General features: G+C 38.8%; 2 protein-coding genes across 7 annotated transcripts in view; one reads left to right on the top strand and one right to left on the bottom strand.

Moving 5' to 3' along the window:
• Nucleotides 1–24,965, bottom strand: part of fam227b (family with sequence similarity 227 member B) — an 84,636-nt gene that overhangs the window by 28,526 nt on the left and 31,145 nt on the right. The window lies entirely within an intron of this gene.
• The window catches only part of fgf7 (fibroblast growth factor 7), a 30,400-nt gene continuing 14,184 nt past the window's right edge, over nt 8,750–24,965 (top strand). The window contains exons 1-2 of one of the 3 annotated variants that reach the window (XM_008120868.3): nt 8,750–8,989; nt 9,576–10,074. In XM_008120868.3, coding sequence (XP_008119075.1) covers nt 9,789–10,074 — 286 coding nt within the window. In that variant the 5' untranslated portion in view covers nt 8,750–8,989; nt 9,576–9,788. Of the gene's footprint in view, nt 8,990–9,490; nt 10,075–24,965 lie in introns of all 3 variants that reach the window. The other 2 variants (XM_003227619.4, XM_008120867.3) reach the window with 2 other exon arrangements.

Genomic DNA, 24,965 nt, shown 5'->3' with positions numbered 1-24,965 from the left:
TATGGGTCGGTTGGGAGGTTCTTGGAACTTGACAGTGTTCAACTATGTAGATTTCAATGCAAAGACAGTGCAATACTAACTTGGAAGATATCTCCTTCTCTGGAGGTTTTTAAGCAGAGTCTGGATTGCCATTTATTTCATCAGCAGCAGAATTATCTCAGACATACAGTAGAGTCTCGCTTATCCAACGTAAACGGGCCGGTAGAATGTTGGATAAGCGAATATGTTGGATAATAAGGAGAGATCAAGCAAAAGCCTATTAAACATCAAATTAGGTTATGAATTTACAAATTAAGCACCAAAACATCATGTTACACAACAAATTTGACCGAAAAAGTAGTTCAATACACAGTAATGCTATGTAGTAATTACTGTATTTACGAATTTAGCACCAAAATATCACGATGTATTGAAAACATTGACTACAAAAATGCGTTGGATAATCCAGAACATTGGATAAGCGAGTGTTGGATAAGTGAGACTCTACTGTAGTTACTCTCATCTTCTTCTTCATTCGTTTAGTCGTTTTCGACTCTTCATGACCGCATGGACCAGTCCACGCCAGAGCTCCCTGTCGGCCGTCGCCTCCCCCAGTTCCTTCAAGTTCAAGCCAGTCACTTCAAGAATACCATCCATCCATCTTGCCCTTGGCCTCTCTTCCTTTTTCCTTCCATTTCCCCCAGCATCATGATCTTTTCCAAGCTTTCCTGTCTTCTCATGATGTGGCCAAAATACTTCAACTTTGCCTCCAATATCCTTCCCTCCAGTGAGCAGCCGGGCATTATTTCCCAGAGTATGGACTGGTTAGATCACCTTGCTCAGCCTTCCTTATGGTCCAGCTCTCTTATCCATAGGTTACTATGGGAAATACCATTGCTTTGACTATGTGGACCTTCGTTGCCAGTGTGATGTTTCTGCTCTTCACTGTTTTGTCGAGGATACCCTCATACGGAAACAAAAAGCTACCTCAACATCATTTCTGTCCTAGCAGTCAATACCATTGTATTGGATATATTCAGTCAAGATAAAAGCTGCTTGGAAATGTTCAGTAGACATAATGGCATGTCAGCTTGCTTTCAGTCACATCGCTGGGACTGAACCTTGGGGTATAAATGGGGTTTTGGGCGGGGGAAGTAAAACGTGATCAAGCCAAAACAAGCATGGAATTGCTCCCTGGATGGAGGATGAGCATCAAAGCCAAGAAAGTGCTAACATTTGGAGCAATAAATGGGTTAGGAGTACATCAGATTCAGCTTTATTTCCCATCATATCAAGAGACAGCAATCTCTGTTAAGCATCACCACCCAAAGGGACTCAAAACCATTGTTCCTCAAACTGGCACAGTCCCATCAAAGTCAGCAGATTTACACCAGTATAAATGATGGCCTAAAAGTTGCCAAGAAAACCCCATAAAGAAAGAAACAGTGTAGGTTGAAGGCATACAAAAACAACACCAATTCTTTAATATTCCCTGAATAGATGACCAGGCGTCACTATAAACTGGGTGGGACTACTCTGTGAAAATATAGCCAAAGGGCTTCAGCATAGCTCACATTTACAACAAGGAGCAAGACCCACTGATTGCCCTAATTATTCTCTTATGTCAATGTATCCCCGTATCTGTTATTAAAGCTCTTTATGAGTCTTATCTACGAAGTCCATTGGCCTACACCACACTTCTAAATACAGCGGATAAAACAGGTTCAGATTACCAGAAGTTGCATCATTATGGATTATTGTTTTAACATTGCTAGCTCTCTCTAATATGATGTTGTTCCCAGAGGAATACTGATTAAAATAGAAACCAGATGTGCTTTCCATGACCAAATTGGAAAAAAAAGAAATGATAAACAACTATAGCAAATCAATTCAAATAAAAAGAATGCCCTGAGGCTGTTTATAGAGACTTGGGGTGGTTTGGGTGGCAGTGGAGGATATGTAAGTATTTCAGCAGGGTGGAGCAGGCATTGGAAATAGGTTGAAATAAAGCTTTCTCCTCCAGCACGTAAATATAACAGGGTTGCTGAGACCACCAACATTCTCAAAAATGAATTTTGATTGTACTGCAAGAGCCATATCAGGTTAGCTATAAATGCAAATGCTACTATAATGCATACTAAGAAAGAAATCTAATGAAATATCCATGATGGTAATTGTTCCCTTGTAATTGTAGGACATCAACAACGGGAATAATACATCCCTTAATGGAAATCCAAACTATTCCAAAATTATCCACACAGTTGAGATAGTGATACCTTGCCTTTCTGACAGTTGAATGTACACAGCCTTTTTTCATGCACAATGCAATTAACATATTGTGTCAAATTACCCTCAGACAATGCATATAAGGTGTATATGAAGCATAAATGAATTTCATTTTTAGCCTTGGGTCCCATTTCCCAGGTATCTCACTATGTACATATTCCTAAATTAGGTGAAATTACTCAAAACATGAACTATTTGTTATCCTTGTGGTACTATTATATAACAATGTGTAACATACAACAGAGCACACTCATTACTTAACAATGGAGATATTTTGGAGCATTACTAGACACAGTAAAAGTGTTTAAGAGGATGAACAATCAAGAGTGTAAAAAAGATTTGTTAATGAAATTTTATTTTGCAGGTTATTATATAATACAGTAGAGTCTCACTTATCCAAGTTTTGCTTATCCAAGTTTCTGGATTATCCAAGCCATTTTTGTAGTCAACGTTTTCAATATATCATGATATTTTGGTGCTAAATACTGTACTGTAATTACAGTACAGTAATTAAATACTGTAATTACAACATAACATTACTGCGTATTGAACTACTTTTTCTGCAAACTTGTATAACATGATGTTTTGGCGCTTAATTTGTAAAATCATAACCGAATTTGATGTTTAATAGGCTTTTCCTTAATCCCTCCTTATTATCCAAGATATTCGCTTATCCAAGCTTCTGCTGGCCCGTTTAGCTTGGATAAGTGAGACTCTACTGTATTTGTTATCCTTGTGGTACTATTATATAACAATGTGTAACATACAACGGAGCACACTCACTACTTAACAATGGAGATATTTTGGAGCATTACTAGACACAGTAAAAGTGTTTAAGAGGATGAACAATCAAGAGTGTAAAAGAGATTTGCTAGGGAAATTTTATTTTGCAGGTTATTATGTAATATATGGAACAAATTTCAGCAACATAGTAATTTAAAACACCAAATCCATAACACTGAATCATACCAAGTCTATTCACATATTCCAGTTATGAATTTCAGGTTGCAAGGGATAAAAACCTCTCAAATAGAAGCCTATTTATACTCTAAATTATGCTGCAATTATCAGTCTGAACGTTCAGAGATTGGAATTGCAAGTACAGTAGAGTCTCACTTATCCAATGTTCTGGATTATCCAACACATTTTTGTAGTCAATGTTTTCAATACATCATGATATTTTGGTGCTAAATTCGTAAATACAGTAATTACTACGTAGCATTACTGCGTACTGAACTACTTTTTCTGTCAAATTTGTTATATAGCAAGATGTTTTGGTGCTTAATTTGTAAAATCATAACCTAATTTGATGTTTAATAGGCTTCTTCTTAATCTCTCCTTATTATCCAACATATTCGCTTATCCAACGTTCTGCCGGCCCGTTTACGTTGGATAAGTGAGACTCTACTGTACCACCAACAAGGCTGGAATTGCAAGCCATTAACAAGGCTGAAAAGCAGACAGACAAGCTGTAACTTCAAGGCATGTTTATTACGAAACATGTCTTGAAAAAAGGTTTGCCATTCTGTCAAGCATTCTATCAATCGCTGAAATCCCAAGAATGTGCTGTTTCATTGACCTATATAAGATGCATTCAACAAATAACTTCTTGGAACACCTGGGGCACATGTTTAGGAACATCTTACTCCCTGTTTGTACACAATGACTCATACAATCAGAGCACCGAAGGAATGATATGACGAACGGCCGGTTAATAAGTTGGAGGGACAATATGTAAGGGGAACTCAGCTATCCATTTTACTGCATGCAGGGAGACACTTGCTGTGAAGTTGTGTGAATTGTGGCTGTCCAACATCTCCATTAATCTACATGTGAGTGAACTAGTTAAACTAACAGTGCTCAAGCAACAGAGATGCCAGTGTGACATGACTTCCACACTTTGCCCTGGCAGTATTTGAAGCAGCACCCTCAAAGCATACATTTGTTCATATGCTTCTGCAATTCATCACCTCCTTAATTCTTCTATTTTATGGTTTCAAAGATTCCAGTGAGGGTTGAGTGGGAGGGTAAAGGTATGTTCCAAGGAGGAAACGGAAATTGGTAATCTCCTAGTGTTTTGAAAGTTTTAACAGATAATCTTTAGGATGTTTGCTGCTTTATTCTCTGTGTTTCTTGCATGTCAGAGATGTGCGTAACAGGCACAACTTAATTCACTTGGGATGAGTGGGATACCTCCATTTTTCTATGGCATGTGGGTGTTTCTGTTGCCAATGTGATTTTTAACTGATGGGGACATGTTTGTTTTCAGGGATGCTGTCGGCGTGCCTGACATTTTATTTTCCGTTTTAAAAAACATTGCCTCTCTTTTGATCTGAACATACGTTGCATATGATGGCTATTCTGTTTTTGAATTGATGGTATGCTGTAATGTGAGTAAAGGGTCGCTCTGCTGAAGTCTTTAAAAGATCAGAGCTGAAGAAGCACTAAGAATATACTGCTGTGCCGTTTTCCAAAATGATTTATTTTCCAGAGCTGCAAGAAAACACATGTGAAATATTTGCAGTGAGAGCATGAGTATCTCCAGGTTTCTGGAACTGAAACAAAACATCAGGTAAAAGTGTAGCAATTCATTTTGATGGTGGGGAAAATAAATAGGCCAGCCATGCAGGGGGAAAGGGTGATCTTCTGGTTTTGCAAACAGTACTTTGTTTCCAAATCCAAGTTCAATCTAAAGAGTGAGCAGATACACTGAATCCAGACCTTGAATCAGAAGCCCACTCTTAAATATACTACTCGTATGCAAATTGTTTATAAGCTACCAATCTATATATATAAAAGAGTGATGGCATTGGGGCAGCGGACAAAACAACAAAACTACAGGCCCCCCAACCTCGAAATTTGACAACACAACCCATCTTTCACGGCTCTAGGTTGATACAACAAAAAGAAAAGAAAAATAAAGTCCTAATTACAGGGAGAGGAATAATTGTTTTTATCCAATTGCTGCCAGTTTGAAGGCTAAGCTCTGCCCACTTGGTCTCCTAGCAACCTACTCAGTCCAGGGGACAGGCACAGTTAGGCCTCACTTAGGCCTCTTCCACAGATTATCAGATTTTAACTGGATTATATGGCAGTGTAGACTCAAGGCCCTTCCACATAGCTATATAACCAATTTAGAATCTTATATTATCTGCTTTGAACTGGATTATCTTGACTCCACACTGCCATATAATCCACTTCAGTGTGCATACTAAACATAAAGACAACCATACAACAGACATTCAATATCACCACTACCTCAACAATTTCTCACCAACACCACCAGACAACGCCACAGCAACGCGTGGCCGGGCACAGCTAGTATACATATATACCAATACATGACTATAATAACAAGGAAAGAGTCAGCATAGTGTAGTGGTCTAAGTACTGGATTATGATTCTGGAGACACGGGTTCAAATTCTTGCTCAATCATGGAAGTCTTCTGTGTGTCTTTGGGCAACTTACATTCTGTCAACTTCAAAGGAAGGCAAGGGCAAACCAGCTCTGAAATAAATATTGCCAAGAAAAACCCATAATAGATTTATTTTAGGGTTAACATCAAGTTAGAAAGAACCACATGGGACACCCAGCCCAACTCCCTGCCACGCAGGAAAAGCACATTCAAAGCATCCCTGATAGATGGCCATCCAGCCCCTGTTTAAAAGCCTCCAAAGAAGGAGCTTCCACCAGACTCCGAAGCAGAGGGTTCCACTGTTGAACAGTTCTTATGGTCAGGAAGTTCTTCAGGTCCTATATGTCCTAATTGCCTGTAGTCGGCATAATGACTTAAATCCATAAAGTGACAAGAAAAGCTCATTGTCTTCAACTGCAGAACAGCAAAACCCACCAACTGTGGATAGGTGTCTTCCATTTAAAAAAAAAAAGACTAGTTCAATAAATATTAAGCTTAAAACATTAAACACATTATCCTATGCTCCTGAGTTTGTCTAGTCTATATAAAACACAAAGGAATTTAGATTGCATCATTCCATCTCTTTAGGATGAAAGGAGCAGAGGCAGAAGACTGCCAACACACGATGCTCTGTGACCTGCGAAACACAGCATTGCTTCAAAGTTTGAGAATGACAGGTCCTGATACAAATCCACTTTGTTTTATATGAAAAACAGACGGCCGTTTAGCTCAGATCCTCCATGTGCCAAGTCACCCAAAACACTGTATTACAAGTAGTCTTCTTGACAGGGAAGATTACTTGCCATTCAAGGGAAGGGTCTGTTTATAGGGCATAACAACAGGATATCCAGCCACTATAATGGGAAAATAAAGAAGAGGGAACTATATCTGAAAAATGTACTACAAAATCTTTTTAGAGATATTTCTTTGTGGAGGTTCAAAATTGTTATGATGATAATTGTCTCCACAAGACATTAACGCTGAGATTGTCTGTAGTAGTCCTTCTAAGAATGCAATATTGTATGAATCTACACTTCCTTGGTTCTGATGGAGCAGCATCTATCTGGCAGGTGATATTACGTATTTGCCTTACAAGGATTAAGACGCTCCATGTGGAGCAACCTTGCACTGACTTTGCTTATTGCTCCCCTCAGGTCAGGATGATATCGTCTATTATGCTTAAAGTGGCTCTCCAAGGTATTAGTACAGGATTCTTTCAATTTGGCTATTTGAGATTAAATTGGGATCAAACCTAGGATCTCCTTACATGTAAAAGAAGTCTTATTTGCTACCGCTGAAACATGGCCTATTCTAACCTTGAAATGGTTGTCATTGCAGTAGTCCAGTTTCCTTATAAAGGTAAACGTTACCCCTGATGTTAAGTCCAGTTGTGTCTGACTCTGGGGGTTGGTGCTCATCTCCATTTCTAAGCTGAAGAGCCGGCGTTGTCCGTAGACACCTCCAAGGTCATTTGGTTGGCATGACTGCATGGAACGCCGTTACCTTCCCGCCGGAGCAGTACCTATTGATCTACTCACATTTGCATGTTTTCAAACTGCTAGGTTGGTAGAAGCTGGAGCTAACAGCAGATGCTTACTCCGCTCCTCAGATTTGAACCACCGACCTTTCGGTCTGCAAGTTCATTCAGCAGCTCAGCGCTTTAACACACTGCGCTACCAGGCTCCCAAGTTTCCTTATAGCTGCTCTTTAGATTCCAACCTTTCCACTATAATATTTGTAGTTGAGGATGTGGGTCTCAAAGCTGTATTAGAATATTGGTACTTCTGTGTTCATGCCTGTCTTCTGGTTAGATAGGCAAGAGGGACATTTTCAACTACAGTAGAGTCTCACTTATCCAAGTCTCGCTTATCCAAGCCTCTGGATAATCCAAGCCATTTTTGTCGTCAATGTTTTCAATATATCGTGATATTTTGGTGCTAAATTCGTAAATATAGTAATTACAACATAACATTACTGCATATTGAACTACTTTTTCTGTCAAATTTGTTGTATAACATGAAGTTTTGGTGCTTAATTTGTAAAATCATAACCTAATTTGATGTTTAATAGGCTTTTCCTTAATCCCTCCTTATTATCCAAGATATTCACTTATCCAAGCTTCTGCCGGCCCGTTTAGCTTGGATAAGTGAGACTCTACTGTACTTAGAAACCTCAGGTGGTTCATTTTGGGCAAGTGGAAGTAACATTTCATCACCCTGGTCACTTTTGAGAGGTCAATTTGGGGCCTTTTTGTTATTTCAGGATGCTCCCTAGGAAATATTGGGAAGGCGGCGTTAACTGAAAGACATTTTTAGAAAATGTCTTATTCTTATTCTTGTAATGCCATCAATGTATTGTGAACAAAAGACCATCCACTAAGAGGTTGATAATTCCAGCGATAATTCTGAAGGTGAATGCAACACCTGCACTACACTTGTAAGAGTAGTGATTCAGCTTTAGAAAGATCGGCAAGAGTTTTTTCTGTTTTTATTTCAACCCCACTTAGAATGGGCTCAATTCTTGTAATGCTAAGATGCTGAGCCAAGCCAGAACAAGTGCTAATTTTAGCATGTTGCTCTACATGCATTGCTTCTCTAGAAGGCTGTTGATAGAGTTGACACTGGCAGAAGGCAGAAACCACAGATTAATTTAGCTCCTGACAGTGATATGATTGATTATACTTAGAAAAATCTTAGAAAATAACACTTAACAGACACAACAGTTAATAGCTCGTCAAATGTATTTCTTTTGCAGAGAAGCGTAATCTGAAGGTGCAATGACAAAGCTTTAGAAATGGGGTTATAATATGCATTTGCTTTATTAAAAAAGGGACCAAGCTTTGTAAAATAAGCATCCAGCAAGGACAGTATCCAAATTCAGAAATGAGGGGGCCCCATGTTTCTAGCAAAGAGTCCTTTTTGAGACTCAAGGCATCAACCATGTTTGTAGCTCCCTCTGATGACCATACAACTTCACACAGTTTTATTTTTGTTCATGCATTCAACTGACAGCTGACTGGTTACGTCCTGATTGTTTCCAAGAGAGGTCAGCAAAGGTTTCCTTTTTTAAAAAAAGGTCTGAAAAGTCTTAACACAACACATCCACTTGCATAGACACACACAAGTGTGGACGCACAGACGCTCGCACACACCCTCTTGCGCACATGTTGATTTATGGAAACAATTATGATTCTGTCGCAGTCTTTCTGAGTTAGGAAAGTTTGTAGCTACAGTAGAGCGTCTCATGTTGCAAAAGGCAGACAACAGAAATGAAATACTTGTGTGTCCAGCTGTTATCAACAAGAGCAAGTAAGTCATTTGTCTTCTTTAAAACTCCTTTAAAAGATTTTTTAGCTGCTAACCGCATTTTCAGACCTCATGGCTTTATGGTATCTGAAGCAGCGCTCTTGACAGTTTCTTATGAGGCAGTGTCAATGGAATTGCCTTTGCAAATGCAAAAATAGAGCTAAGCGTAGTTCAATTAACCCGACAAAACTAAGATGCCGGAGCTAACATTTAGGGGAATTATTCCTAAAAGAGACCATGAAGCAATCAAGTGAAAGAGGGTGAAATATGGTTTTCTACGGAAGAGTTTGGCAATGCAGCTGAATCATCAGGCACACTAATGCAAAAGAGGAAAAAGCAGGGTTTAAAAGGCTGTGCTGATGCCAAAAAGCCTCACTAAGATAGAATGAGTTAAACATTTGTTGTTGTTGCCGCTTTTGTACTGCTTTACTCCCACAGCATAAATGATAGTTTCTTTGCTTATGTAATGACCATAAAATTTTATGCATACCACTTTCCTCATAGATCTTTTGCTTTCAGCACGAGCAGTGAATACAAGTAGCAAAGGAGGTCACAGCAGTGGAGCTTATTATTACCTGTTCTCTTAAAGGATATCCCGGCTGGATATAGATATATATTTGGAAGGCCGATTGTCTTTGGTACCTATGCTTTAAAAAGAAGTTGGGAGGACTGGAATTCTGCGAGCGGTTGCCGGTTAAATCCCTTTACAACTTCACAGAAAGGCAGAAGACAAGTCAACGAACCACTGAAGACGGATTTTTTTCATTATGTTGTTCGTGAGCACCCTGATCACTGCACTATAATGCACAAATGGATATTGACATGGATCCTGCCAACTTTGCTCTACAAATCATACTTTCACGCTATCTTCCTCGTGGGCGCTATATCATTAGCTTGCAATGACATGAACCCAGAGCAAATGGCTACAAATGTGAACTGTTCCTCCCCTGAGCGACATACCAGAAGCTATGATTATATGGAAGGGGGGAACGTACGCGTGAGAAGACTGTTCTCTGGAACTCAGTGGTACATCAAGATCGATAAGAGAGGCAAAATAAAAGGAATACACGAGCAAAACAGCAACTACAGTAAGTAATCTCTCTTTTACAAGTTGGATCAAAAGTTTGATAACCACATGTATCACTAGAAAGGTTTTTTAAAGTGTGGTAACTGATCTTGTCCTAGTTATTTTAAAACATACTGACCTTGATATCAACTGAATGACTTTCTATTGATCACAATTATAGACATTTGGTACTGATTTTGAAATGCGTCTTTTTAAATTATACGTTTCCAGTACATTGTAGATCTGCTAACCATAGCAGACTTGCAGTGGTAACTACTAGCAAAAGAAAGCCAATTATAACAAGTGAATTAGGATTACAGTAGAGTCTCACTTATCCAACATAAACGGGCCGGCAGAACGTTGGATAAGCGAATATGTTGGATAATAAGGAGAGATGAAGGAGAAGCCTATTAAACATCAAATAAGGCTATGATTTTACAAATTAAGCACCAAAACATCATGTTATACAACAAATTTGACAGAAAAAGTAGTTCAATATGCAGTAATGCTACGTAGTAATTACTGTATTTACAAATTTTGTAGCAAAATATCACGATATATTGAAAACATTGACTACAAAAATGCGTTGGATAATCCAGAACATTGGATAAGTGAGTGTTGGATAAGTATTAACCAACTGTACTGTATTAAGTATTAACATCTTAGACCACAAAGCTCTGATTTGTCGTGCTTGTAAGCTTAGATTTGTCGTGCTTGTAAGCGTACTTTAATTTGTTATAGAAAGAGTTTGCATGTCACAAACGTATGAGAAGATAACGAAGAAAGATATCTTGCCAAAACCATCCCACTACTGTGCCAAGCCTGGAATGAAGAGTCTTAATGATTTCACAACACTTTACAAATATGGTGAAAATAAAAACATTGTTCTTTTCCATCCTACCCATATTTTAAAAAGTCATAGGGGAAAAGAAATTTTATTTATGATATCAGAAGGAATTCTTTTCATGTCAAATGTAGATCCACTTTTTCCCTGTTCTAATGGTACTATGGTATATCGAGAAGATCTATCTTTATACCTTTGATGCTAGTATGTGATTCTGCAATGGTATGTATCATGCATACTTTTCAATACAACTGAAAATGGCAAGAGGAAAGTGCCAGAAAATGAAAATTGGTGACTTGACAACTGAAAGGTCTAGATGGTCAACTAAATTCTGTATCTATATCTAAAGAGATGTTGTCAGGGACAACTTGTAGTGACATGTATATTGCCCGTTCTTTGAAAAAGATGCCTGTATTGACCTATTATTATTGCATTAAGCTGTTGTTTTGTGCCTTCAAGTTGTTTATGATCTATGGTGATTCTAAGGTGGAGCTATCATAGGATTTTCTTGGCAAGATTTGTTTGGAAGGATTTGTCTTTGCTTTCCTCTGAGGATGAGCGGGTGTGCTTTGCAATGACAGAGTCATAGTCCATGTCAGAACCTAAAACCATCTAAAAGTTTCAGCCCTGTCCTCACATAAGACTTCCACTTATGTGCCAAAAGAGAAGTAAGAAAATGGAGAAGATTTTTATTGCTCAGAACAACCTATCCCTAATTTTGGGAAGAAAAAATTGGGTTTTATCTCTTCTTTCAATTTGATATCTTCCCTGTATCTTGTTTCTCTAGACTGGGGTTCTAGTACCTTGTATTGATCCATAATTATAGGAACGAACTTTTCTGAACTAATTAAGTCCATGTATCTGTCTTGAAAATTTTAGCCTGGAGTTTGGAATAGGTAAAATAGACAGAGATTGCAACTACACTGTACAAATAATGCAGTTTGCCACCACTTTAACTGCCATGGCTGGTAAAGCGCTAGCATTCTTTGGCAGAGAGTGCTACAGACCTTATAAAACTATAGCTCTTATGATTTCATAGCATTGAACCATGGCAGGTTTTTTTTCCTTGTCAGGAGCAACTTTGAGAAACTGCAAGTCACTTCTGGTGTGAGAGAATTGGCCATCTGCAAGGACGTTGCTCAAGGGACACCCGGATGTCCGATGTTTTACCGTCCTTGTGGGAGGCTTCTCTCATGTCTCAGCTGGAGCTGACAGAGGGAACTCACCCGTTCTCCTCAGATTCCAACTGCCTATCTATTGGTCAGCAGTCCTGCCTGCACAAGGGTTTAACCCATTGCGCCACCGGAAGCTCCTATGGCAGTTAAAGTGATATCAAACTACAGTACCTCTACAGTGTAGCTACATCCTTAGTCTCTAAGTATCTCTTTTCATATCAAATTAATCATCGAATCACAGTTGGAAATGACCACAAAGGCCAACAAGTCCAACCTCCTGCTGTGCATGAACACACAATCAGGATGATGTTATGCTGGATTATTCCCATCAAACATACAACAATCACACTGATTCTTGTAGGCTTCAGTCAAAATTAACATTTGAAAGCATCTGAAACATCTGAAATCTACAAAGAACATCGCTTTTGCATCAGGATCTCTGAGCAAGAAAATGTGCCCTTCCATTCAGGATAGAAGTGAGCAAGGTGTTATAGCCCAGATGTCGCTGGTAAGACAGAAGCTATAGTGCAACAACAGGAGGATTGCCACGTGTTCCCTACCCCTGTTTTAAGACATGTGGAAATCGGCACATGCGGAAGCTCTTATACATGTGGAAGTTTGCACAGGCCTTGGGACTTCTGGAATGTCATTGAAGGAGTACATAGAAAGGCCTTTGGCACTGTTAATTTAGAAAAACACTTTTGAGATTATGACTTCTCCATCTGCCAATATAGTCATTGCAGATTTATACCCAGATGCCCACACTCTGCCTTCACTTTCTAACCCTAACTGAAAATAGAAATCATGATGACAATCCATGTATGATCTTATTCTATTTCATTCCTTAAATCCTATTGAAAACAGAAATGTGTAATTTATATTCTATCTTTTCCAGCTACTTTGACAGCTATTAGAAAAACATACAGTAAGATGTTCATATCGGAAGAAATTAGAGTATATGTGTCAAGGACAGAACGCCACAAGATTCAAAGTAACAGAGTTTATTAGATTACAGAACTCAAAAATGCCCGTAAAACACAAGGGCCAGGCAATTTTTGCCTTTAGGAGCAAAAAGGGGCAAAAGTAAATGTTCAAAAGATAAACCGGATTAAACCGGAGTTTAATCCGGGTAAAAACAAACTGCTTTCTTCAGCCTGGGTATAAACAAAACGAAAGCCAAGGAACAAAAGATACAAAGAATGCAACTAATTGGCAGCAGATTCCTCTCTGCTGCCAACACTGTTTTTAGAGTAACTTGCGTCGCTCCCACACACACAGCAGACAGGATTCCAACACGAACAAATCAGCCAGGGATTTTAGCAGTAGAGTAGACCAGTTCCGTTCCGTAGATCAAAGCCAGAAGCAGACGTTTGTAGTTTTTCCAAGTCCAAGAAGGGGGGGGAAGACAAGCCGTGGTCAGTTCAGTCCGAGTTCTCAAAGCAGGAGATGGCGTCCGTCAAGAAGACGACGGAAGGTCAAGCTAATAAGAGTAAGCACAGGTTTGCACAAACAAATGCCCACACAATCCCTCCCGCCGTCTGACCCTGGATTCCAATCAACTTACGTCTCAGCACAGGAAAGCACACAAGTCTTCAGGGAAGCGTCCCACACACACACACGAATCCCAAGCGTTTGCCCAGATTACCTTGCCCGACGCAATTTGCAATTGCTCCCAAGCCCCATTTTATGCCAGTTACAAATCCTCATCACTGTCAGCTGTCCTCCTTAACCCGGGCGTTTCCTCATCACTTTCCTCGTCAGAGCTGGAACACCTCTGACTACGCCCAACAGCATCTCCAGCTGTGGATCCCGTCCCATCCCTCCAGCTAAGCCATGGGTCTAATCCTGAAGGTCCCCATTCATCTTCTGTCCCATCATGGCCAGTGGCACCCAATTCCTCCCTTACCCGAGTCCAATCCATCTCGTCCTCCTCTGAGCTAACCAGCCCTTCCTCCATTCTCTCCGTAAACCCTTCGAAAGACTCTTCGTCAGATGGTGCTGCAAATATGTCTCGCAGTCTTTTTCTCTCTCGCTCCTCGAGAGTATCTGACTCTCGAGGAGTCTTACGCCCACGTCTGTCAGTAACAGAGCCATGAGGCTCAATCATAACAATATGTGCAGGTAAACCATGTCACGGCTAGAAAGCAACTATGAATAAGTGAGAAACTGCTCCCCTCCTGCAGTTGTTCTAGTGACAAGAACAGTTCTCCTCTCTTACAGCTGTAGTAGTATCTTTTAGAAAAAAATGGGACAGACATATCAACCTTTGCTCCATCTCTCAAACTCACTCCCTGCACTGTCTTCTTGCTACCTAATTTGGCATTGAGCAATGGCACTTAAGGGCTAACCCTCTGAGTTCGAATGTGTACAAAGGAGCCTTGGTATTTTTCTTTTCAGAGAAATGCAGATGCAGGGAAGACATGATCATTATTCAGTTCACTAACACAGCTGATCTTAAAACAAAGCAATGAGTTAATTGTGAGAAATGGCAACTAATTACTGGCAATTTAAAAAATTACTAATGCATTATAAACTCTCAGTCAGATGCACTTGATGAAGTGGGATTCAGTCCATGAAAGGTTATATCAAATACAAAGTCTTTGTCTTCAAGGAAAAACAAGAAGTATAGTAGAGTCTCACTTATCCAACATAAACGGGCCAGCAGAACGTTGGATAAGAGTATATGTTGGATAATTAGGAGGGATTAAGGAAAAGCCTATTAAACGTCAAATTAGGTTATGATTTTACAAATTAAGCACCAAAACATACAACAAATATACAACAAATTTGTCAGAAAAAGTAGTTCAATACTCAGTAATGCTATGTAGTAATTACTGTATTTACGAATTTAGCACCAAAATATCACAATGTATTGAAAACATTGACTACAAAAATGAGTTGGATAATCCAGAACGTTGGATAAGCGAGTGTTGGATAAGTGAGACTCTACTGTAACACAAAACGTTTCTACTGGTAAAGCTCTAATATCTCTCTAGTATCCTTACACCATAAAGTGTGTATTATAGCACAACAGTGGCACCTCATTCTGTGAGGGTGCTTAGCATTTGGATATAACCTTTGCAGTCTAAAACTAGCATATAAAGAAGGGTTTGCTACTAGGATGTCATTCCAAAATACATCAAAATACTTCTCCACCCAATATTTTTAGCAATTGCTTTTGATTATGGTGCTAGGTAAATACAAATATGACATCATAAACTCCGTATAAAAGCGTTTTGAGCAGTCTAAGTAGGAGATGGCTTTTTAAGTTAGATATGGTAAGAATCGCAATTCTTCTTTGATTTGATGACTGTTTATTACTGCAAAAATAGGCTTGCTGTCACGTGTGGATATGGATACATGGCTAGTGGGATGCATTAATTCAATCAGGATACCATAGGTTATCCTGATTTGTCTGAGAAGAATGCATAGCTATGGAACAACTTTCTTACCATGTTTTCCTGGTGCATCTACACTAGAATTAAGGCAGTTTGACAACACGTTAACTGGTATGACTTAATGCAATGGAATAAGGAGCCTCCAGTGGCCTAGGGGATAAAAGCCTTGTGACTTGAAGGTTGGGTTGCTGACCTGAAGGCTGCCAGGTTCGAATCCCACCCGGGGAGAGTGCGGATGAGCTCCCTCTATCAGCTCCAGCTCCATGCGGGGACATGAGAGAAGCCTCCCACAAGGATGGTAAAACATCAAAACATCCAGGCGTCCCCTGGGCAACGTCCTTGCAGACGGCCAATTCTCTCACTCCAGAAGCAACTCCGGTTGCTCCTGACATGAGAAAAAAATGCAATGGAATAATAGCTGTAATTTTACAAAACTTTAGCCTGTTCTGCCAAAGAGTGCGGATGTCTTACCAAAGTATAACTCCCAGGAGTCCATAGCACTGAGCCATGAAGTGGTGTCAAACTGCATTAATCCTACTGTGTAGATGTACTATCGGTGATGGTTCTAGTCTGAGCAGAATGCCTTGATTAGGTCCTTTCATTCTTGCCACAATTGTCCCTTCACTTTTGGGCCCGTTCATACATCTTCTCTAAGGGAAATGCTAAGCAAATGGAGGATGTTACTTTGTCTTCTCATGCTTACATATCCATAATAGGTCTGTCACTATCATTAGACGGACCACAGATGATGATGAGGGCACAGAACGTAATAGGTCTGTCACTATCATTAGATGGACCACAGATGATGATGAGGACACAGAATATCAATAAGGTCTTGGGAGACCCAACTGTGTGTAATACCTAACTGGTTGGGCAATAATCTAAGTAGTCTGATGCTTTCAGGTTCAGTGGATGGTTTGCCGTCACTGACACAGAGGTTCATTGAACTCTTAATCCATTCTATTTTTATTCATGGAATGGGAGCAGATACTACCATCTTATCCTACAGGTCCCAAAATGTCTTGGTTGCTCTTGGCTCGGAGGAGGCAGCAAAAACAAGGAAACTCTAGGAACCATCAGACCTCCTACATAAGTCTCATCAGATGCTTAATTGATGTTGACAGCTGTTCTGTCTTCCTCAATATGAAATATAAGAAGTACTTAATTTTTAGTGAGTAAAATGTTAAAGAAGAAGGCAATCTTCCACTGTTTATTGACCCCTTACATTTAAACATCTCAATCTAATACAATGGTATACTAGAAATAGATATTTGAAATCTTTCTAACTGAAGTCATTCAACGCAATTTACAGAAACCAATTTCCCTGTTTCAACCTTGTATTCCAAGTGAGCGAGGCTGAAACTGTGACATCACCACTACCTCCATGTCTGGATTTTCTCATGATTAATGCTACAGATTCCTAAAGCTGGAACATGTGTGGGATTTCTGTTTTCACTTAAATCTGTGTTGCACGAAGCAGGCTGTAAGAATTCAAAGTAGCATAGAGTTTATACATGACTAAACTATGCACTCTGGATTTCACAGCAACATTAAAAAAACATGGTTAAACCACTAACATATAAAATGAGCCCTATGAAAATATCTTTACTCTTGCACACACAGATATTGCACACACAGATAACAAGCAAATGTAGCCTTGTTTCATATGAATACCTTGCTCAAAATAACTATCGGTACATGTTGCAAAATAAAGAATTTTGGAGTAGGCGTCTTTTCAAATTAGCTGATATATTCATGTAGTTGACATATTACTATAATATCACTAATAAATTTAAATTCTTTACTATCATAGCTTTCTAATATCTATATAACTAAACCACAATAGAAACGACATCCAATTATATATAGAAGTCATGTTTTTGTGGGTTTCATTTCAAATCTTTTACATCACATAGACATACAACTCCATCCAAAGAAAAAGAGAAGAAAAGCAAATGATACTGTCATCAAACCCTTTGCTGTATTAATCATATGTGGGTCCAAATTTTCACATTATTTCAGAACAACGAAGCATCAATAATATATGTTAATGTAACATCTAATACTTTCCCTTTTTATGTTCTGTTGGTTTAAAATAATGGTTTATTGTTAAACTGGGAAAGTTGCTAAGATTTGGATAATGGTGGTGGGAAGTTAATGTACAAATTGTAGTTTCCATATCTAAATATTTTATAGTTAAAATAATTGTTTTCACTATTTTTTTAAGGAAAAGGTTATAGGCTGCATTGTCAGTTGAGCACAACCAACATGATGACCTTTGCCATTGTTGTGTGTCTTCAAATAGTTTCTGACTTATGGTGACCCTTCGGCAAGTCTATCACAGGGTTTTCATGTAGGATTCATTCGGAAAGCATTTGTCTTTGCTTTCCTCAGGGGTGGAGAAATTATAACTTGCTCAAGGACACCCAGTGAACCTCCATCGCTATTTTATTGCTGGCCACTACAGCATGCTGTCTCACATAACCTAGGTGAGACAAAAGCAACATAGTCTTATTGGCCACAACATCAAGGCTCTTTTTCCTATCAAGCTAGATAGCACTCTTGCCCAGCTATGAGTATGTTTGTACCCCTTTACATATGGCTTAACAAAAATAGATGTATAGTGTGCATAAACCAAACTCAAGATCCAGCAAGATCCAGTGGTGGTTTAAGAGTAGGGCAATGACTCAGGAGAGCAGAGTTTGAATCCCCATTTGGGCAAGGAAAGAAACCCTGGGTGACTCTCTCTAAACCTCAGAAAGAGGCAAAGACAAACAAATAATGCCAAGAAAATCCCATGCTTAGGGTTGCCATAAATTGGAAACAACTTGAAGGCACACAATCACAGGAAAGCCAGACTCTTCTGACTCAGTACTAGTACACAGCTTGTTTCATACTTTCACAAACATGTTACCCATCGGGCTGAAACATAGCAACCTATTAAGCACACAAAAAAGTAAAATAAGTGAGCCATCAAGTAACTAGCCAGCCGCACAAATGGCCAGTAGGCTGGTTTATTTTGTTACAAGTATTGTATATGTTCTATTCACATAGACCCCAACCACAGAATCTCTCCACTCACGAGGAAGAGGCTAATGGGACCCAGGTTAAGGATCTAGAAACTGCCTTTTGATGCAGCAACACCGATGTTTTCTGTACTGACTGGTATGCCATGCAAGGGCTATTGCATTGCTCTGATAGAAGCTGCTCTGATCCAGCATTGCATTCATTTTATTAAGGCACTAGCTGTGCCCGGCCATGCGTTGCTGTGGCAAAGTATGGTGATATGGGAAATCAGATAATCTGTATTTTATAGGTAGTGTGGAAGAGGCCTAAGTGAGGCCTAACTCTGCTTGTTCCCTGGGGCGAGTGGGTTGCTAGGAGACCAAGTGGGCGGAGCTTAGCTTTCTAACTGGAAGCAATTGGATGAAAGCAATTATTCATCTCCCTCTAATTAGGACTTTTTCTTTTCTTTTTGTTGTATGAACGTAGAGGCATGGATGAGGGGTTGTGCTGCCAAGTTTAGTGTTTCTGGGATGTGTAGTTTTGTTGTTTTGTCCTAGGCCGAAATTTAATTACCCTTTTATATATATAGATAGAAGCCATGTAGATCAGCCAGCTAATCTAGTTAAGGGATGGGTTGGGCTTTGTGTGTTTTTTGGCAAATGAACACATCTGTAGTTGCCAGTAGTTGCAGTTGCCAGATATATGATGGATTGCACTGCTGCTGGTCCATAGGATAAGAACATGTAACTTGAAACAATAGTATTAGATAGTAACAAACACTTCCCGGACTGAAATACAAGGGGTGGATGTACATAAATACACAGCTTGGGCTGTGGCGCAGGCTGGAGAGCAGCTGCAATGAATCACTCTGACCAGGAGGTCATGAGTTCGAGGCCCGCTCGGAGCCTATGTTTGTCTGTCTTTGTTCTATGTTAAAAGGCATTGAATGTTTGCCTATATGTGTAATGTGATCCGCCCTGAGTCCCCTTCGGGGTGAGAAGGGTGGAATATAAATGCTGTAAATAAATAAATAATGGCTTCAGGCATGTGGATCCATGGCAGCTCTCATTTTGTACTGGACACTCAACATCTCTTGTGTTGCTAAAGTTAACATTTAACACTGATGGTCTCATGTGAATATTTAAAGACCACACACACAGTTCTGCAGAAGATATAAATTAAGCTTTGAAATAATAACAGTGATGTCTTTAGTTCTTGGAGTGATACCAAGAAGGATGGTTGTTTTACTATCTGGGCTTCTTCTTGGACATCAAGTTGGTGACTACAGAATGAATGTGATGAATTATGATACAGCAGGACACCAAGAGCCAAAAGAAACCCCAGGGCGCTTGACAGAAGTAATTGCTCTTCGGCTTGGAAACTGAAGTATGCCACTAGAGCCAAAAACCACACCCTTGAAAGAAACACTGAGAGGAACAGATTAGGGACATGCTATGTTTCATTCATTTTTGCTTTTCCTCTTCCTGCAATGATTAAGATGAAATCATCCCATTCTACCAAATTTGGATGAGTCGTCTTCTTGTCATACAATTTGTCCATTCCTCCTGCCCTTGGATGCCCATCTTCTGCATTTCAATATGGCTTCTTAAACCATACCTCTTGCCTACACTTGAACTGGGTAACTATGGTGTAATCACAGTACTACAAACCAGCCTATTGAATTACAATAACAGCCAATAAGACTTAAATTGAACACTTCATTCCCAAGTAGGTCTTTATTCTAGTTAAGGGCACCCACTCCTTCTAACGCTCCTTTCAGCACCATACAAGCAAAGAAATGGTAAACATTTACTGGTTACAGTGGGAGCTCCATGTTTGAAGTCCCCATTCAAATGACCTATCAATCATGAATGTAGTAAACAGTGAAGAAAACTAGCACTTCTGAGCCTGTGCTCTCCATCTGCAAGATGGGATAAGAACACTAACCTGTTTTGCACAACTGACGTCATTATTATATGATAGGGAATTTTTGAAATCCTCAGAAAGTTAAACATACAATGTTATTGGGAATAAAGATCTCCATAGGCCTCTTCAATGTACCCCTATGACTATTTTCCATTATAGTGGTCTTAAAATAGTAAAACAGAAGCAGGAAGGTGACCTTATTTTTTAAAAAATTGTATAAATCATATCTAACATAAATGAGGAATTCACGTTAAGAGGGTTGTTGTATGTATTCCGGGCTGTATGGCCATGTTCTGAGGATGCCTGACATAAATGTGGGCGAAACGTCAGGAGAGAATACTTCTAGAACATGGCCATACAGCCCGGAATACATACAACAACCCTGTGATCCCAGTCATGAAAGCCTTCGACAACAAATTCACGTTAAAAAGAGCAAACAGGGGCCAATCTCTGTAGTTGCTGTAATTCTTAGCCTATGAAGCTTTCATAATACACATAAGCCTATGAAGCTTTCATAATACACATATGCAAGGAAAATCTTTTCTGTATAACAAATGGTGTTGAAAACCTGGAAATGGTTTTTCACAGATGTGGCCGACAATTACATGCACAATTCACAGATAAGCAAATAAAAACAATAAGGAAATCAATGTGCTTTATTGATCTGTTATGTTTTTAGGTTTGTGAAACCAAAATATTCAATTAACTGTATACGGTTAAAATATAGTCCCTGTACAGGATTACTTAACATTCAGGTATTCAAGCATGGTCATTTATATGAGACTATGATGGTACAGTATTTCTTCTTTTTATACTATTAAAATAGATAGTGTTTTATGTATTATGAGTATGATATTATATAAAATAAAGTAGGTGCTAGTTGGGAGTAAAATTTATGTTGTGTTGAAGATGACTGGTGATCAGCTGAGTGTTTGAGATTTTTTGACAGTTAATTAGAGTAACAAATTAATGAAGGCCAGAAGAGTTAAGCATGGTTAGAATAGTCAGGAGTCAGTTGATTATAACAGAGAATGGAATCTGTGAGGTATGTTTTGAAGAAGGTTAATTAGAATAAATGTGTAGAGGCAGTGTGGTATAGTGGTTTGAGTATCCAACTCTGAATCCCGGGATTCAGCCAATTCTCACACTCTCTTAGCCTCAGAGGAGGGCAAAGGCAAATCTCCTCTGATGAATCTTGCAATTAAAATCTTTGATAGGGTCACTATAGCTTGGAATAACAATAACAACAACAACAACAACAACAACAACAACAATAATAATAATAATAATAATAAGGTGCTGTGCCAAAAGATCTCAGCCGGCATTTGGAAACAATAAACATTGACAAAATTACAATCTGCCAACTGCAAAAGGCCACCCTACTGAGAACTGCACACATCATCCGAAAATACATCACACAGTTGGGAAGTGTTCGACTTGTGATTTTGTGATATGAAATCCAGCATATCTATCTTGTTTGCTGTGTCATACTATGTCATTGTGTAATAATAATAATAATAATAATAATAATAATAATAATAATAATAATAATAAAAAACTTCATTTGTAGACCGCCCTATCTCCCCGGAGGGACTCAGGCCGGTTTCCAACATATATGGCAAACATTCAATGCCATAAAGGGAAAACATACAAGCAAGTTACCACAAAACAGATTGCATCAAGTAATATACAAGCAGCCTAATTTTAAACTGAATAACAGATTTAAAAAATCAAAGATAAAACTAAAATAATCCATACAAACATAAACACATAGTATACATTTACCAATGGGTAAAAACATCTAGAAACTGATAAATAACCTTATAGAAAAAAATGAGATTTGCTGCAACCAGCAGACTGAAGTCAATTCCAATATCTAGGTAAGATTTAACATATCTAGGTGAGGATGTAAGTCAAGATGTGTTTTACACATGCAGAATTTAGAAATGCTGTAGTTTTGGATTGCAATTCTGAATCCGCTTGTCACAGATTAATAAGACATTGTGTTTGTGGTGTATCCCTGCTTTGGTGAGTTTAAACTTGGTAGTTCTGTACGCTTCCCTTTCTCCATCCTGCAACTCATACCAATTAAGGTAAGCATAAATCACAGCACCAATGGTCCCTTTTACATCCCACAGATTCTAAGATTCCTCCTCTCAATGTTTCACAGCACTGGGGGAAAAGTATTGGAATCAACCCAAAGGCACACAGAAACAACAAATAAGTGTTTAAGTAAGACCTAAACTGAAACACTGTACTATAACCATATACGTTTGAATAACAAATAATTGTGAATAGTTTTATGAACTTCTTTTATTTATACACATAGTTTTTGGATGAAGATGAAGATAAGCATAGCTAACCAGAAGAGGGTTATCACAATTAAGGAGAGTGGTAACCAAGTACAGATCTTCATGCAGACTTCTAGTTGTAAGCAGGTGAACTGTGTGCAAATGCTCTCGTGTGCTTATTGCTGAGATCTGGCCCTCATTGCCCATATTGGCTTCCTGAAGGACAATGTAATCGAAAGCAAACTGAAACCACATGGCGATTTCAATAAGCTACATGGATGGTGTGCCCGTTTTCACAGACGTTATTATCACCAGCACATATGCTCATTCTTATTTTTAAATCTACATTGGTAGAAACCTAACATGTGGGATTGATTCTGCTTTTTGATATCACAGAGGATCTATGAAACCAATTTTAAATGAACAAATATAAGCAGTATCAATAAAACAAAGATTACAACCATTGACTGAGAATAAGCCAAATGACTTCATTCTAGATTTAAAAGTACAGTGGAGTCTCACTTATCCAACATAAACGGGCCAGCAGAACGTTGGATAAGTGAATATGTTGGATAATAAGGAGGGATCAAGGAAAAGTTTATTAAACATCAAATTAGGTTATAATTTTACAAGTTAAGCACCAAAACATCATGTTATACAACAAATTTGACAGAAAAAGTAGTTCAATACGCAGTAATGCTATGTAGTAAATACTGTATTTACGAATTTAGCACCAAAATATCACGATGTATTGAAAACATTGACTACAAAAATGCGTTGGATAATCCAGAATGTTGGATAAGCGAGTGTTGGATAAGTGAGACTCTACTGTAAATACAATTCCATTACCCTCCCCACCGCTGCCTTTAATCCTCTCCACTATCTCTATTTGCCTATATCACCACTGAGTGACAAAATAAAAGGTTAGATAAGTATTATTCACGGACACAAGTGGGGATAGTTTGATATGCATGTCAAATATATGTAAAGATGTATAAATGTTCTGTTCGTTTTAATGTCATTTTAAAAATGAAGTTAAATCTCCAGTGTCTGTAGTTTGGAAGTGGCAAATCTTAGATAGGTATCTCTAATACAGGCTCAATAAAAAGTAAAAAAAAAAAAAAGTTGGGACTTTTAATGTAGAAGATTATAGAGATGATTCACTGAACAGAAATTGCTGGCATCTTGGAATAAATCCACTCCTGTATCACCATAAACCATAATAATGGCTGCAAGAATTCCGTCAGAGAATGGCATTCAAACCACCCATCTTCTCTTAGATTCACAAGCAGACAGTAGAATAAAATATGTGGGTGGTGCTGGCACAGAAGACATTGCGGACAGGGCAGCCAAAGGATTCAGTAATTCAATACATCCTACAGCTTCTGACTCAAGTTTTAATGGAAACTTAAGCAGTGCTCCCTATAACAGAAGGCGGGTGCAAAGGAAAATAGTGAAACCATTGGAGCATTTGTGACGGTGACAGCCAGGTGTGTTCTACACTTGCCAAGCTGTTTTCAGCCTCTGAATGCATGCTTTGTCTAATCCTTTGCAAAACCAATGCCTTAAGAAATAAGATAACTATCTACAAACTAATCAGTATTACCCAGAAAGAGTACTATCTAGATCAAATGGTAAAAAGATGGCTGCAATTGTCACTCACTTGCCAGTAGCCAAAGGAGTTAGTATTTTTGAATTCCACAAACCTAACTCTTAATGGATATATACAGTTGCATATCAGCTCACCAAAGAACTTTATCCAATGTGCGAGTATCTGAATGTGCTCTTCTTTTTAATTGACTTCAGCAATGTGTATTTATTTGAATATGATCAAAAATATAAGTGAGGTTTTATTGTCCTCTTCCACTGTGTTTGGTGTCGAATGCCACTTGACATTTCCTCATACTCATCTAGATTCCTGTTCCTACAATACCTTTGTCCATGCACACTCTTCATCTTTAATTCATAAATATCACAGATGTGTGCAATAAACAGTGGTGATAATAGTGGGAGCGGGGGTCCAAAAAGGCATGTTGCTAACCACATCAGAGGTCCTATGTAATTGTAAATTAGAAGTGGTAACAACAGCGGTGAAGTGATGAAGGAAAGAAGTATATTATCCAAACCCCACTTCCAAATATTTGAACCTGGAGAGAGTCCTAGCTTTTATTACACTTCAGCAGTTTGTTTAAGCCAAGAGTATCCCTGGCCTTTAGGTCTACTATGTTGTATTAGCTGGATAGGGTGGTCATGGTTGGCTTGCAGCTTGCGTG

Source organism: Anolis carolinensis, unplaced genomic scaffold, assembly GCF_035594765.1.
Source record: "Anolis carolinensis isolate JA03-04 unplaced genomic scaffold, rAnoCar3.1.pri scaffold_11, whole genome shotgun sequence".
Lineage (NCBI taxonomy): Eukaryota > Metazoa > Chordata > Lepidosauria > Squamata > Dactyloidae > Anolis > Anolis carolinensis.
This window is presented reverse-complemented; position numbering and strand designations above follow the sequence as displayed.